Source organism: Leucoraja erinacea, chromosome 3, assembly GCF_028641065.1.
Source record: "Leucoraja erinacea ecotype New England chromosome 3, Leri_hhj_1, whole genome shotgun sequence".
NCBI classification, from domain to species: Eukaryota; Metazoa; Chordata; class Chondrichthyes; order Rajiformes; family Rajidae; genus Leucoraja; species Leucoraja erinaceus.
In genome coordinates this window covers 102,061,910-102,076,415 of record NC_073379.1, presented here as the reverse complement: position 1 = coordinate 102,076,415, position 14,506 = coordinate 102,061,910, and the positions used below count along the sequence as shown (strand labels likewise).

Genomic DNA, 14,506 nt, shown 5'->3' with positions numbered 1-14,506 from the left:
ATGGCCTGGTCAAAATTGCTGCTATGGTTTGTTTGCACTTGGTAAATCACCATTTTACTGAGAATTACCATTTTAAGATGATGTTTGAAAAATAATGAGTAATGAAACAAAGAGAAAATAAGGTTTTAGCTACCTAGTGCTTAAATTATTTTTAAATAATGAATAACAGAAAATCATGAAAGTGTTGTTACTTTGCTGTTGCGCTCATGTGCCAGTAGTTCTAACAAAATTATAATGCAATAGGTTTACTGAATGTTTCCATTGCAATAGGTGTCTGTTGTTGGTGCTTTATATTCTTGTAAAAGTTGCAATATTAAGCTATGCAAATAAAAATTGGCAAGGAGCTAATTTTGTTTTTTGAAATTGGAAATGAATATTCATATGGTACAAGAGATGGCTTAAAATGTTGTGCATTATTCTTATCGGGAAATGGAAGTAAAATTTTGCATTTGCTCAGAAAGTTAAAATGGAAAGAATAGAGAAAAACATAGAAATATTTGTAAGATCTCTAACCCTTATCTTCTGAATTGTAATTGAATAGAGAGGTGGTAAATTTTGAAGTCCAATCATTTTACATGTCTCATTGTTATTAAAACAATTATGTGGCACAGCAGTGGAGTTGCTGCCTTAAGGGCCTGTCCTACTTGGGCGTCATTTGCACGTCACGCAGGTGGCATGCAAAGATTTAGTGAATCCCAAAATCCTGGGGCGTAAACGATGTCGCGTAAATGATGCCCAAGTGGGACAGGCCCTTTACAGCACTTACATCGTCAGTGAGCCGGGTTCGATCCCGACTACGGACGCTGTTTGTACGTTCTCCCCGTGACCTGCTTGGGTTTTCTCAAAGATCTTCAGTTTCTTCCCAAAGATGTATAGGTTTGTCTGTTTATTGGTTTGGTATAAATGTAAATAGTCCCCAGTGGGTGTAGGATAGTGTTAATGTGCAGGGGTCGCTGGTCAGTGTGGACGCGTTGGGCTGAAGGGCCTATTTCGGCACTTTATCTATAAACTAAACTAAACTGAAGGGTTTTTTTCTGCCATTTGGAAAATTTGATGTCACTTTTTAATCTGGAATTTTAGATCCTGTGTTTACGGTGAAGAACCTTGCCATCAACCATCAAATCAAGAACTCTCCATTTTGGAACTGAAGCCACTTTATAGATTGATACTAAAATACTTCTTTGACCTCTTTGAAGCTGAATTAGAAAATTTAAATAAAAGGTAATTTGAGTAGACAGTACTAAATAATATTGTGGGCTTTCCCTGCTGCAGAACCTTGAGTCTTTCTTGTTAACAGCAGTGGAATGTAAAGTGTTAGCATGACTACAGGTGCACAACCTTTTATCCGAAGATCCAAATAACGAAAACCTCCGAATAGCGGACATTTTTTCAGTCCTTGAAGAAAGGTCCTTGAAAACGTTCACCGAGGGCGGCCTGCAGAGGTGACAGCGGAACCTCCGGTCGGTCCTCGAAGAAAGGGGAACTAAATCCCCATTCATAAAAGAGAAGGTGAGGGTATATTGCGCGGGAGGGTTAATAATTGACAATATGCTGCTGTCTGCCCGCTGAGTTAAAAAGTTCCCACGGTAGACTCACGATACACAGTGTCTCGTGAGTCTTGCGTGGGAACTTTTTAACTCAGCGGGCAGGGAGCAGCAGATTGTCGCTCCCTTCAATTTCACCCCACCTACACCCCTCTGCTTCCCGGCCATGTGTGTGACCCCTTCCCTCCCCTCTCCAGCTCCCCGCCCATTGCTCCGGCGCGGGGGCTTTGCACTGTCTTCACGTCGGCGATGCCAGCATACAATGCCAATCACCAGAGACGTCAGGACCAACGGGACACCGACCCCCAGGCCCACTGCAAGCATGGAGATCCCAGAGACCCACAGCCAGCAGCAGCCCAGCCCCGTTCCAACTCCAGAGGAAAACTGCAAACTAGCGGGAGACATCAGGACCACCAGAAGCTGCTCCACGATGGGCCGCTACGGCGACAAGTGGCAGTTCGCCCACAGCCCGAGCTGTGCCCCCTCATCGGGACACCGACCCCCAGGCCCACTGCAAGCACAGAGATCCCAGATCAGCAACTCCAGCCCAGCCCCGCTCCAACTCCAGAAGAACATGCTCCCCGTAGGGGCAGAAGCTGATGGTGTGCAAGGTACGTCTTGTTCTTGGGGTGGCGCAGCTCGGGCTGTGGGCGAACTGCCACTTGTCGCCGTCGCGGCCCATCGGGGAGCGGATTCCTCTGGAGTTGGAGGGGGAGGGGGGTATTGTGCTGTTTGATCGCCCCCTGCTATCCCAGGGACAGGGAGACAGGACGTTCACCGAGGGCAGCCCACAGAGGTGACAGCGGAACCTCCGGTCGGTCCTCGACGAAAGGGGAACTAAATCCCCATTCATAAAAGAGAAGGTGAGGGTACATTGCGCGGGAGAGTAGGAATCCCAAGACAAAGTTGAGTGAGCGTTCACCGAGGGTGGCCCGCAGAAGTGACAGCGGAACCTCCGGTCGGTCCTGGAAGAAAGGGGAACTAAATCCCCTTCATAAAAGAGAAGTGGAGGGTATATTGCCCGGGAGGGTATATCGCCTACCTGGAAGAAACCGGACATTTTTTCCAGGATGTCGTCTGCACACCAAAGCTCACGTTTGGCGCCAAACGCACGTCGCCTCTGCTGCACACGGATATAAGAGTGTGAAAATGTCGCCTTAGGCCGCCTAAGGGCATGTAGCCCCGCTAGGGTGACATGAGTGCGAGAGGTGATTCAATGCTGCGGTCACATTTACAAATTCAGGAATTCATTCAACACACTGCATTTCATACAGACATTTATTCTGCAAGAAAAAACTACATTGAAGACTCAAACTCGCGACCGAGGAACTGCCGGGATCGAGGCGCAAACTCGCGACCTTGCGGATATGAGCCGAGCACTCTACCACTGAGCCAGCCATTAAAATCTACGCTAAAAAATTTCCATTCCGAAGGCCGACAAATTACGAATTACGAAAAGTGTCTGGTCCCAAGGCTGTCGGATAAAAGGTTGTGCACCTGTACTTTGCATAAGCAATTGAGTTGATTACCATCTTTCTATTATTATATTACTGAAACTCTCATCTTGTTTGTTTCTATGTGTGTGTGTATGTGATCCTGAAACTACGCCAAAACGGTACACGATAGAGGGAGAGAAGGGAAGTAGGGGAGGTGAGGAGGGAGAGTTGGAGAGTGGGATAGAGGGGAGGTGAGGAGTGAGGGAGCAGGGGTATAGAGGGCGAGGAGAGGGGTAGGGAGGGGAGAGGGGTTATGGAGGGAGGCAGGTGTTGACTGAGGATAGAGGAAAGGGGAGGGAAGGAGTGGGGGAGGGGAAAGAAGAGGGAGGATGACGAGCAGGGGAGGGAGTGCTGGGGATGAGGGAATGGAGGAGGATAGGGGTAGATGGCAAGGTGCAGATGGGGGAGGGTTGCCGTGACTCGCGTCACAGCGGGGACCTCTCAACCGCACCTGCGTAGTTGGGGTCTATGGGTGATTAGTGGAATGTTGCCTTGGGGAAACGGGACCCAACGGGTCCCACTTGGTCTCGTAAGAACTAAAAGTATAAAGCTGAAGGTGTTCTTTCCTGTTTCTTTTGATAAAGGGTGGCAACAAAGTAATGACAATTGAGATTTTGTCGCCTTGCTATGGCTATAATAACAACCATAATGACTGTTTGAATAATACCCATGTCAATTGGTCTAAAAAAGGACTCAAATATGATTAAGATTTTTCTTTATATCTATTTTTTAAAATTGCTACAGCAGTTAAGATTATAACTATTTTTTATTTTATGCTGTGTAATAGCTGTTCTGAAAATACAAAGAGTGGTGGTTGTCTTGTCATCCCTCACTCTGTCCTTGCAAATATTTTCCTGGAATACTCTGATGCAATGACTAATTCAGTAGTTGTTTTACTGGATTGTGTTCTTCAAGCAACCGGAGCACTGGTTAGGAAACCAACTGATGTAAGTAAAATTGATCAAAACAAATAACTTGTAGCTTGGTTTGCAAGTAGTATTATATTCTGAATATTGGCCACTTGCATGTAAATAGACAAATTGGATATGTTGTATAAATGTAGAGAATAAGAAGTTAAAGACAATTTGAATTTATCATTTTAGTCAAATTATTTCAATAGCAATATTATGTAATGAAAGTTCTGGTTGGTATGCGTCATGATGAACAGCATATTTAGGGGTCTTTGGATTAGGTTCTGGTTCAAAGCCTTTTTATTTTGAAACAATTGGCTCTCAGTAGTCACTGTAATTTATTGTTATTTATTATTTCTCAAAAGAAGCAGAATGGAATATGTTAGAAAATCTTGCCTGTTTTACCATGTTGTAAGATCATTTGTTAACTCGCCATGCACTAAACCCATATTCCTTGATTAATATCTAAAAAAAAATCTGATCTATCCTGAACATATTTGGTGACTAAATCTCCACAGCCTGTTAACACAGAGAATTCCATAGATTAACTATCCTGTCCTGAATTGCTGATCCTTTATTTTGAGAATGTTGAGCTTGAGTCTAAACATGCAAGCCAGAGGAAATATCATCCCTACACCTGTGCTGTTTTAAAAAATCTCTCCTCGTATCACAAATCAACCTTTGCAATACTCCTGTCGCAAGTATATACTTGGGTAAGGAGACCAAACTGTACACCATATTCTGAATGCAGCCTCCGCAAGATCCTGTATAATTGGAACAACATGTCTCTATTCTTCTACGCGAATACTCCTGCAAGAAAATGTCAAGATACCTTCTACCTTCCTAATTGTTTTCTGTATCTTATGTTGACTTGAATTGAATGGTGGAAAAAGTCTCCTTTTTGATCTCAACAATTTGGAAAAAGTAATGAGTTTTTTTAACCCAGCCTAATTGGACATCCCTGCCTCTTTTTTCCCCCACCATGATATTACATCTGCTGTTCACTTAAATTGTCTATAGCGCCTCGGGGCCTATACATCTTTTTCTCTTCCCAAAATTGCACCTGACATGTTGAAAATATTGCACTTGATCACCTCATCCAATTCACAGATAATATATTGAGAGCACTTGTAGCTCTGGCTATCAAAAATCTATGTTGACTTTGTTTGATCCTATTTCTAAGTACCTTATTACCAATTGATAGATTGGGGATTGAATTGGCTCTTGGTCCTGTTAATTTATCTAATACTTATTTTACAATAAATGGTATATTTTGGCTTATGTATTTAGAGATACTAAATAGTAGATTGCCTTCTGCTATTGTGGGACTGGACCATTGTCCCTGTCTTTTTTATTTGCCTAGTAGCAATTTGTATGTATATGGTGAACAATATTATTGCTATAATTATTTTAACATGACACTTTAATTTTTTGTGGCCTTGCTTTTGTTAGTTACTTTATTTGTAAAATTTGCGTTAAACATTTTATTCTGATATTCCTCTTCAGAAAGCATGCTATGATACAGCCTACATCTTGCATGGCATATTGGGAATTGTTGTGGAATATCGACTTCTGTTAAACAGATTACATGGAAAATCCTTATCTGGTCGTACTTGGGATGATTTACAATTTTACATTCCTGTATGTTGTCAAGGTGATGACACAATTTCCTTTACAAACTCTGAATACTAATTCTGAATTTATTTTCCGTATTTCAGCTTTTTCTGTCTAATAATATTGTAAGATAATTCCCAATAATGTTGCAAATAACTTGAAACCAAGCCACATAACTAAATATTGTGGGTGACTCTTGGTTAGCTTTATGAATAGGAAACCTAGCCAGTTTATTGGAAAAGTCAAATTTAAAAAAGCATGATTGCAGATTTCAGACATGATGTGCTGAACCATACCAAGGTGGTCTTTGTTATAGCATATGAGTTGAAGCTTATTTTGAGGATGCATTTCTGCCAGGATTTTGAACAAAATGGTTTTGTTTCCTACAGATGCCAGTTAAAGAGTCAGTCCTTGCAGAGCATTGCTTTTGAAAAACTATATTTGGCTGAAATGTAACTGATGAATCTTCAGCACAGTCTTATTGATGTCAAATAATATGGAAATCAACAGTGGGTTGGCCAAGAGAAGTAGTGATTGTGGTAGATATCTGCCACTTTCCAGGAGTTCACACTGAAGGGCAGTGTGTACATTTTTGTTTAATCTAGAATTTTGAATTATATCAGAGGTGATGGTGAGCGATAAGCCACTGAAGGTGGTAATCTGGTTATAACTATATAAAAAAAGGATCATTTGTGGTCCTTTTGGATGGGTGATGTTTTGGGTCGAGGCCTTCCCTGGCTCATTTGTTCTTCCTATGTGTTAAGAGTGATCAGTTATCTCAAACACCAGGGATAGAACAATGAATATTTCTATCATAGTGACAATGGCTCTCATTTGTGATTTTTGTTAAGATCAATATCAGACTTGTGGCAAAGGCAGAAATACTATTTTGGTGAAACCTAGAAATGATAAAGATGGTCAGTTATTTTGGAGAGGTCTTTAAAAAGGAAAGAGAAACTGAAAATGTGTCACGGTTTTGGCCAAAGGACAGCTTGTTAATTCCTGTTGTTCATGGCTTCAGCAGGATTCTTGGAGTCGACAACTTCAAAGAAAAATACTGCTAAATGTTGGAATGGTAAACAGCGGTCCTTGGTTTGAGAGAATTGTATGCGTATTCAAACAAAACAATCCGAAATAATCAACTTTGTTCTTTCAGATTACAATCAAGAGGAAATTGAGATGATGTTTAAATTGACACCATCACCTTGGCTGCAAATGTTCATTGCACATGGCATTTATAAGCGGGTATGCTTCAATATTGGCACTGAAATCACTGAGACATCTTTCTCGCTCAAACAAATTGTGAGTATTTGTTACCAAAATAGAAAAATTGCTGCAACTACTTGGGAAGCATCTATGGAGAGAGCTTTACAAGTTAATAACTCTTCATAAGAACTGATCAATTTTGGCTGCTTATCTGAAAGTGTTGAACTTATTACATTCTGAAGTCTTTAATACCACCTGGTTTGCTGTTTCTAGTTGCTTGAGCTTTCATTAGAACATTGTAAGAAACCAAAGAAAGACAACAGAGTGGAATGGTTAATTAAAATGGTAAGACAGCTGGTAGCTTCGTCATCTTGCAGACTTAACGAGATGTTCAGCAAACCTGCATTTAATTTCTAGGTAGGAAAGAACTGCAGATGCTGGTTTTAATCAAAGGTAGACACAACATGCTGGAGTAACTCAGCAGGACAGGCAGCATCTCTAGAGAGAAGGAATGAGTGACGACTCGGGTCTGAGGGAAGGCCTCGACCCAAATCATCACCCATTCCTTCTCTCTAGTGATGCTGCCTGTCCCGTTGAGTTATTCCAGCATTTTGTGTCTAACTGCATTTAATTTCTCTATTGTGGAGGAGATCATATGGTCACCATCATGTACTGTGCTAAATTGGAAGAAGTGCATTTCAATTGCCGTTTCAGCTGGAAAGTGTGCTTGAGTCTTTCTATGGTAGTGGGGGGAAATGGCTGGAGACTGGGGAAAGTGCCATGATTTTTTTTTTAAAGTGAACGTTGGTGATGAAAGGGTGGACAAGAGATGTGAAGAAATGGTTCTTTCTGAATGGTGAAATCCAAGGAGAGGGAATGATGGTGGCATCGCATTGTGTGATGAGAAAGACGAGCTGATCTGTTGAATGTAGAGACTGGTGGGAAGGAAGGTGAGGACAAAGGAGCCCAATACTAGTTTTGTAGGTGAAAGCAGAACTGTGGGATATGGAACAAATATAATTGAGAGCCCAGGGAAGGCTTGAGTAAAGATAAATGAACATATCAGAAATATTGGATTAGAATGCGTCACCAGAACAGTTACAATCGAGCTGAAGAAACAAAGTAAATCCAATATATTTCCTCTCAGAAAACAAGGTGGTATGAGGTGTATGTGCGCGTGGTATATACCTGGGAAGTCTGTGGGCTTGCAATAGATATTGGTTATCAATCTGGCCTCTGAGATGGGGACAGTCTAGTAAGGGAAGAGTTAGGAATCATGAGGGTGAGAACATGGTGCAAATAACAAAGGTGATAAAACTTCGAATTTCTGTATAATCCAGGAAAATGGTAACAATAACTACCATTTTTAATTATTTGGTTTTGCCTTTTTTTTATATCTGGAAGAGAAATCTTGGCTATTTATACCGGGCGCAATGCATGTTACTTCTCATTGGTATCTTTTTTTTTGTTGTCTTCTCATTTAATCCGTTTAATGTTTGCAGCCTGAAATTATTTGAAGTTTTATTGTATTGTTCACTGACTATAAAATGTGTTTAAAATTTTGATGTTTATTTGGAACTGAAAATATCACCATTCTCAAGCTAACAGTAATTATTTTATAGCACTGCTTGATTAACTTTTTAACATTTAACATAAATAGAAGCAACAAATCTTTACTTCCCATTACTTGGCATTAGTTACAATATTACTTAAATTTAATGTTATAGTATTTTTTATTGTCAGAGTCAGTAATGTTAACTAGTGAAACATGTAATATTGGAACAGCCAAATTTGCTATTGAAATGCTTTTATTTCTATGGCAAATACAATGGTACCTCCTGGATGCAACCTTAATTAGATCTGTAGTGACTGACTTGGTACAGTTGACATTTGATTCCCACTGAGGGGAGTTGGCTGTAAACCTCCCTTGAATGAACTTTCCTGTTCTGATAGATCTCTTCGTATTTAATGGCCCTGGGGAGGATGGGAAGTTGTAGTAATGTGATGAAGGTCCCCAAGAGAAAGAAGATGGGACAGTGGCCTTGGCCTGAACCTTTGAGGCCATCAGTTACTTTAACTGGAGACATGCAGAAGCAAGTGGATGCACAGGCTGTTCCAACGTGAGTAATTCTTACAACATCACTGGTTTAAAATGACTTCTGGGAAAATAGTTGAACTGAAATGGCTTGGCCCTTTGGTGACCTGTATTTTGTTGCCAGCTATTTGAAGTCGGTGCCAGAAAGCCATTTTTTTTTAAATTTGATGGCTTGGCATCAAATGTACAAAACATGAATATTGATATGTTCAAACATTAGTTCTGTGTGCTTAAGTTTCTTGTATCTAGTAAAGCCCCTGTCCCACTTTCATGACCTAATTGGCGACCTCTGCCGAGTTTGCCCTTGACTTGTACTCGCAGCATGGTCGCCACAAGGTCGTAGGAGGTCTTCGTAACTCTTCCTCGTGCTCGTGAGTGGTCTCTGCGCACTCGTGGCCTCATAGGTCGCGGCGTTTTTTCCAGCCTGATACAAGATGTCCACAAGTTAAAAAAAAAAGGTCGGCATGGATAAAATCAACACATTTTACTCGTAGGTAGGTCGTGATGGTAGTTGTGGTTAGTCGTAGGTCAGTAACTGGCCCGAGAGAAAAAAAGCAAACATGACATAATTTATCATGTGATTATTTTCCATTCGTAACTAGTTGTAGTTGGTCTTAGGTGTGGAAGACTGAGGTCGAGGGGGATCGTAGGAGGTCGTAGACATAGTCGTAGGAGGTCGTAGACATAGTCGTAGGAGGTCTTTTACTTCGGCGAGTCAACACGACCTTGACATTTTTTTTCCAACTCGTTTAGGGTCTTATAAACTCGTGTATTAGGTCGTCCAAGTGGGACAGGCCCTTAATGATTGGATATGTGCTGTATTTAGTTGTAAGAATAGTATGAAAAGTTTATCGATTTCAAACTGTTTAATTTCAAATAAACTTTACTAGAAAAATATTGTCATTGTCAACATACTACATGCTGATTTCGAAACCCAGAACTGCAGTTGTTAATTTACAAAAAAGACAGTGCTGGATTAACTCAGTGGGTCAGCGAGCATCCCTTGCGAACATAGATGGTGATGTTTCAGGTCGAGACCCTTTTTCAGACTGATTTGGGGGAGGTGGGAAATGCTGATTTATATTGCATTTGGATCTGATGGGCTGGAATCCAACCCACGAAGTACTTAGTGTGGAAAAACAAAAAGAAAGCCTACAGAATCTGGAAATATAAAATGGAAATCCTCAAATTGGTTAACATCTGCAGAAGGAGGGAGTGGAAAACAGTTAATCTACCAGTGACATTAGCACTTTTTCCACAGATGCTGCCTAACCACCTGGATAGTTTGATTCTTGCATTGATCTTTTTAATAACTTAGATAGATAGATAGATAGATAGCCTTTTATTGTCATTCAGACCGAAGTCTGAACGAAATTGCAGCAGTCATACATATAATACCATACAATAAAACAACAATAAAACAACAATAAACACATATTAACATCCACCACAGTGAGTCCACCCAGCATCGCCTCACTGTGATGGAGGCAAAAGTCTTAGGTCTGCAGTCTCTTCCCTCCTCTTCTCCCTCTGCGCTGGGGCGATACCCCCCCCCCCCCCCCCCCCCCCGGCGATGTTAAGAACAGTCCCGCGGCTCAAACACCGCGGCCCGGGGTGGTTGAAGCTGACGCCCACCAGTCCTGCAGAAGCAGCTGCTGGCCCGCGGCCGAACCCCGGACTCAGGCCACCGCCGCCAGAACACCGTCCCAGCCACCCTCACGTGAGTACTGCGCCGTCTTCAGCCTCGGGCTTGGGCGCCAAACCTCCCCCGGACCGGGCCGCCCCGACTTGGGCGTCGCTTCTTCCCCGGGCTGGGCTGCCCCGACTTGCGCGCCGAACCTCCCTCGGGCTGCCAGCGCCGCACCTTCCCGAGCTCGGCCGCTCCGACGGGAGCCTCGTTCCACCCTCGGGCTGGCCGCCCTCACGGGAGCGTCCCAACCTTTTCCAGCCCTGAGCCGGACCACCCCCACGGGAGCGAGCTCAGGGCGAGTCCTGACGGTGCTCTGCCTCCGGAGCCTCGAGGTCGTCAGCTCCATTAGGCCTCAGCACAGACGGAGGCAGAGAAGGGGAATACGACAAAAAGGTCGTATTCCCCCGCAGGGAGAGACTGCAAACCCCGTTTCAACCCCCCCCCCAAAAACACAAGCTAAAACCAAAAAACTAGACTAACCAAACAAAATAAACAACATAAAAAACACAAAGACAACGGGACTGCCGGTAAGCCGCTGCAGCCAGAGCCGCGCCGCCACTCCGATGAAACTTCATGAAATACTGTGTATGCACCCGTTCTACAGTATTTGAAGGATCTCTTTGTAAAAATGATTTTTTTAATTACTTTAAAAATGTTTATATACTTGGTCCAGAACCAGGGGTTACAGTTTAAGAATAAGAGTTAGGCCATTTAGGACTCGGATGAGGAAACATTTTTCACCCAGAGAGTTATGATCTGTGGAATTCTCTGCCACAGAAGGCAGTGGAGGCAAATTCACTGGATGTATTCAAGAGAAAGTTAGATATAGCTCTTGGGGCTAATGGAATCAAGGGATATGGGGAGAAAGCAGAAACAGGGTACTCATTCTGGATGATCAGTAATGGCTCAAGGGCGAAATGGCTTACTCCTGCACTTATTTTCTATGTGCTGCTGCTGTGGTCAGTTTCCAGTTTGGATCAATATATTTGCCTCCTGAGGCTGGTATACCCGAGGTACAATATATTTACAATATACATCAATGATTTAGATGAAGGGATTCAAAATAACATTAACAAATTTACAGATGACACAAAGCGGGGTGGCAGTGTGAACTGTGAGGAGGATGCTAAGAGAATGCAGGGTGACTTGGACAGGTTGGGTGAGTGGGCAGATGCATGGCAGATGCAGTTTAATCTGGATAAATGCGAGGCTATCCACTTTAGTAGCAAAAACAGGAAGGCAGATTATTATTATTATCTAAATATAGAACAAGTTAGGGCTTTATTCTTTGGAGCGCAGAAGGTTAAGGGGGGACTTGATAGAGGTTTTTAAAATGATGAGAGGGATAGACAGAGTTGACGTGGAAAAGCTTTTCCCACTGAGAGTAGGGAAGATTCAAACAAGGGGACATGACATGAGAATTAAGGGAAGTTTAGGGGTAACATGAGGGGGAACTTCTTTACTCAGAGAGTGGTATCTGTGTGGAATGAGCTTCCAGTGAAGGTGGCAGGTTCGTTTTTATTATTTAAAAATAAATTGGATAGTTATATTGGATGGGAAGGGAATGGAGGGTTATGGTCTGAGCGCAGGTATATGGGATTAGGGGAGATTATGTGTTCGGCACGGACTAGAAGGGTCGAGATGGCCTTTTTCCGTGCTGTAATTGTTATATGGTTATATGGTAAATGGTGTCAAGTTGGGAAAAGGGGAAGTACAATGGGATCTGGGGGTCCTTTTCATCAGTCACTGATGGTAAGCATGGAGGTACAGCAGGCAGTGAAGAAAGCAAATGGCATGTTAGCCTTTATAAAAGAGGAGTTGAGTATAGGAGCAAAGAGGTCCTTCTGCAGTTGTTTCTGGCCCCAGTGAGACCACACTTGGAGTATAGTGTGCCGTTTTGGTCCCTTATTTGAGGAAGGGCATTGTTGCTATTGAGTGAGTGCAGCGAGCAAGGTGTGGTTGGGCTTGTATACTCTGGAATTTAGAAGGATGAGAGGGGATCTCATAGAAACATACAAGATTATTAAGGGTTTGGACATGCTAGAGGCAGGAAACATGTTCCCGATGTTGGGGGAGTCCAGAACCAGGAGCCACAGTTTAAGAATTGGGAGTAAGCCATTTAGAACGGAGATGAGGAAACGCTATTTCACACAGAGAGTTGTGAGTCTGTGGAATTATCTGCCTCAGAGGGCGGTGGAGGCCGTTCTCTGGATACATTCAAGAGGGCTCTTAAAGATAGCAGAGTCAGTGGATATGGGGAGAAGGCAGGAACGGGGATACTGACTGGGAATGATCAGCCATGATCACATTGAATGGCGGTGCTGGCTCGAAGGGCCGAATTACCTACTCCTGCTCCTATTGTCTATTGACCTGACATGAACCTGTGCAAACACATGGACCTTTATCTTGCTGTAGCCCCACAGCCTCCATGCCTGAACCTTTCCATTCCTTGTTAATGTCAGCTCCTGCTGATAATTTTTGCTGGTTTTGTAAATGAATATTTCAATTTGTATCAGAAAATAATTCTAATTCTTACAGTTAAAACCTGACGTGTAGATGCTGGTTTAAATCGAAGATAGACACAAAATGCTGGAGTAACTCAATGGGACAGGCAGCATCTCTGGAGAAAGGAATGGATGACGTTTCGGGTCAAGACCATTCTTCAGTCTGAAGAAGGGTCCCTACCCAAAACGTCACCCATTCCTTCTCTCCAGAGATGCTGTCTGTCCCGCTGTGTTACTCCAGCATTTTGTGTCTATCGGAAATAATCCATTAGCAGGCTCAAATCAGTCAGTCTTGTCCTAAGAGTTGGGTTAAAAGCCCATTGATTACTTTCAATCATTTATATGCTGTCATTAACATCAGGAAATTAAAATATTTAGCTGAATCAATCCATTTATACTGATCATGCCTTTTTGTGTCTGCCTACTCCTGCACCTATTGTCTACAATCCTCTTTCCGTGTATGTATTTTAGTATATTGTGACATTTTGTGTTTTTTTTTTAATATATTAGGGAGCCACATCTTCCATTATCAACAAAGAAGGTTAATTGTTTGGAAACAAAAATTGAATCTAATAAGATAAAGAGCATAAAAGGTAAGAATTCAATAGTTGATGTATAAATTTATCATCCGACCCTTTAGACCTGAGGGAATCACAGCTGCATTTTATCCAAACATCACAATCTAAATCATACAACTAAAAGGGAATTGTTGTAATAAAGGTCTCGACATGTGTACAGTACATTCAGAAAGTATTCAGACCCCTTTACTTTTTCCACATTTTGTTACGTTACAGCCTTATTTTAAAATGGATTAAATTCATTTTTTTTATCATCAATCTACACACAATACCCCAGAATGAAGAAGCGAAAACAGGTGTTTAGAAATTTATGCAAAGTTATTAAAAATAAATAACTGAAATATCACATTTACATAAGTATTCAGACCCTTTACTCAGTACTTTGTTGAGGCATCTTTGGCAGCGATTATAGCCTCAAGTCTTCTTGGGTATGACGCTGCAAGCTTGGCACACCTGTATTTGGGTCATTTCTCCATTCTTCTCTCCAGATTCTCTCAAGGTCTGTCAGGTTGGATGGGGAGCTTTGATGCACAGCTATTTTCAGGTCCCTCCAGAGATTTTCGATCGGGTTCAAGTCCGGACTCTGGCTGGGCCACTCGAGGACATTCTCAGACTTGTCACGAAGCCATTCCTGCGTTGTCTTGGCTGTGTGCTTAGGGACGTTGTCCTGTTGGAAGGCGAACCTCTGCCCCAGTCTGAGGTCCACAATGCTCTGGAGCAGGTTTCCATCAAGATCTCTCTGTACTTTGCTCCGTTCATCTTCCCCTCGATCCTGACTAGTCTCCCTGCTCCTGCCGCTGAAAATCATCCCCACAGCATGATGCTGCCACCACCATGTATAACCGTAGGTATGGTATTGACCAGGTGA

At 42.4% G+C, this 14,506-nt stretch overlaps 1 protein-coding gene across 1 annotated transcript in view; it reads left to right on the top strand.

Annotated features, from left to right (window-relative positions):
• The window catches only part of slf1 (SMC5-SMC6 complex localization factor 1), a 69,641-nt gene that overhangs the window by 36,627 nt on the left and 18,508 nt on the right, over positions 1-14,506 (top strand). The window contains exons 10-15 of the mRNA XM_055633334.1: positions 1,081-1,221; positions 3,828-3,987; positions 5,458-5,605; positions 6,722-6,867; positions 8,725-8,891; positions 13,571-13,653. Coding sequence (XP_055489309.1) covers positions 1,081-1,221; positions 3,828-3,987; positions 5,458-5,605; positions 6,722-6,867; positions 8,725-8,891; positions 13,571-13,653 — 845 coding nt within the window. The remainder of the gene's footprint in view (positions 1-1,080; positions 1,222-3,827; positions 3,988-5,457; positions 5,606-6,721; positions 6,868-8,724; positions 8,892-13,570; positions 13,654-14,506) is intronic.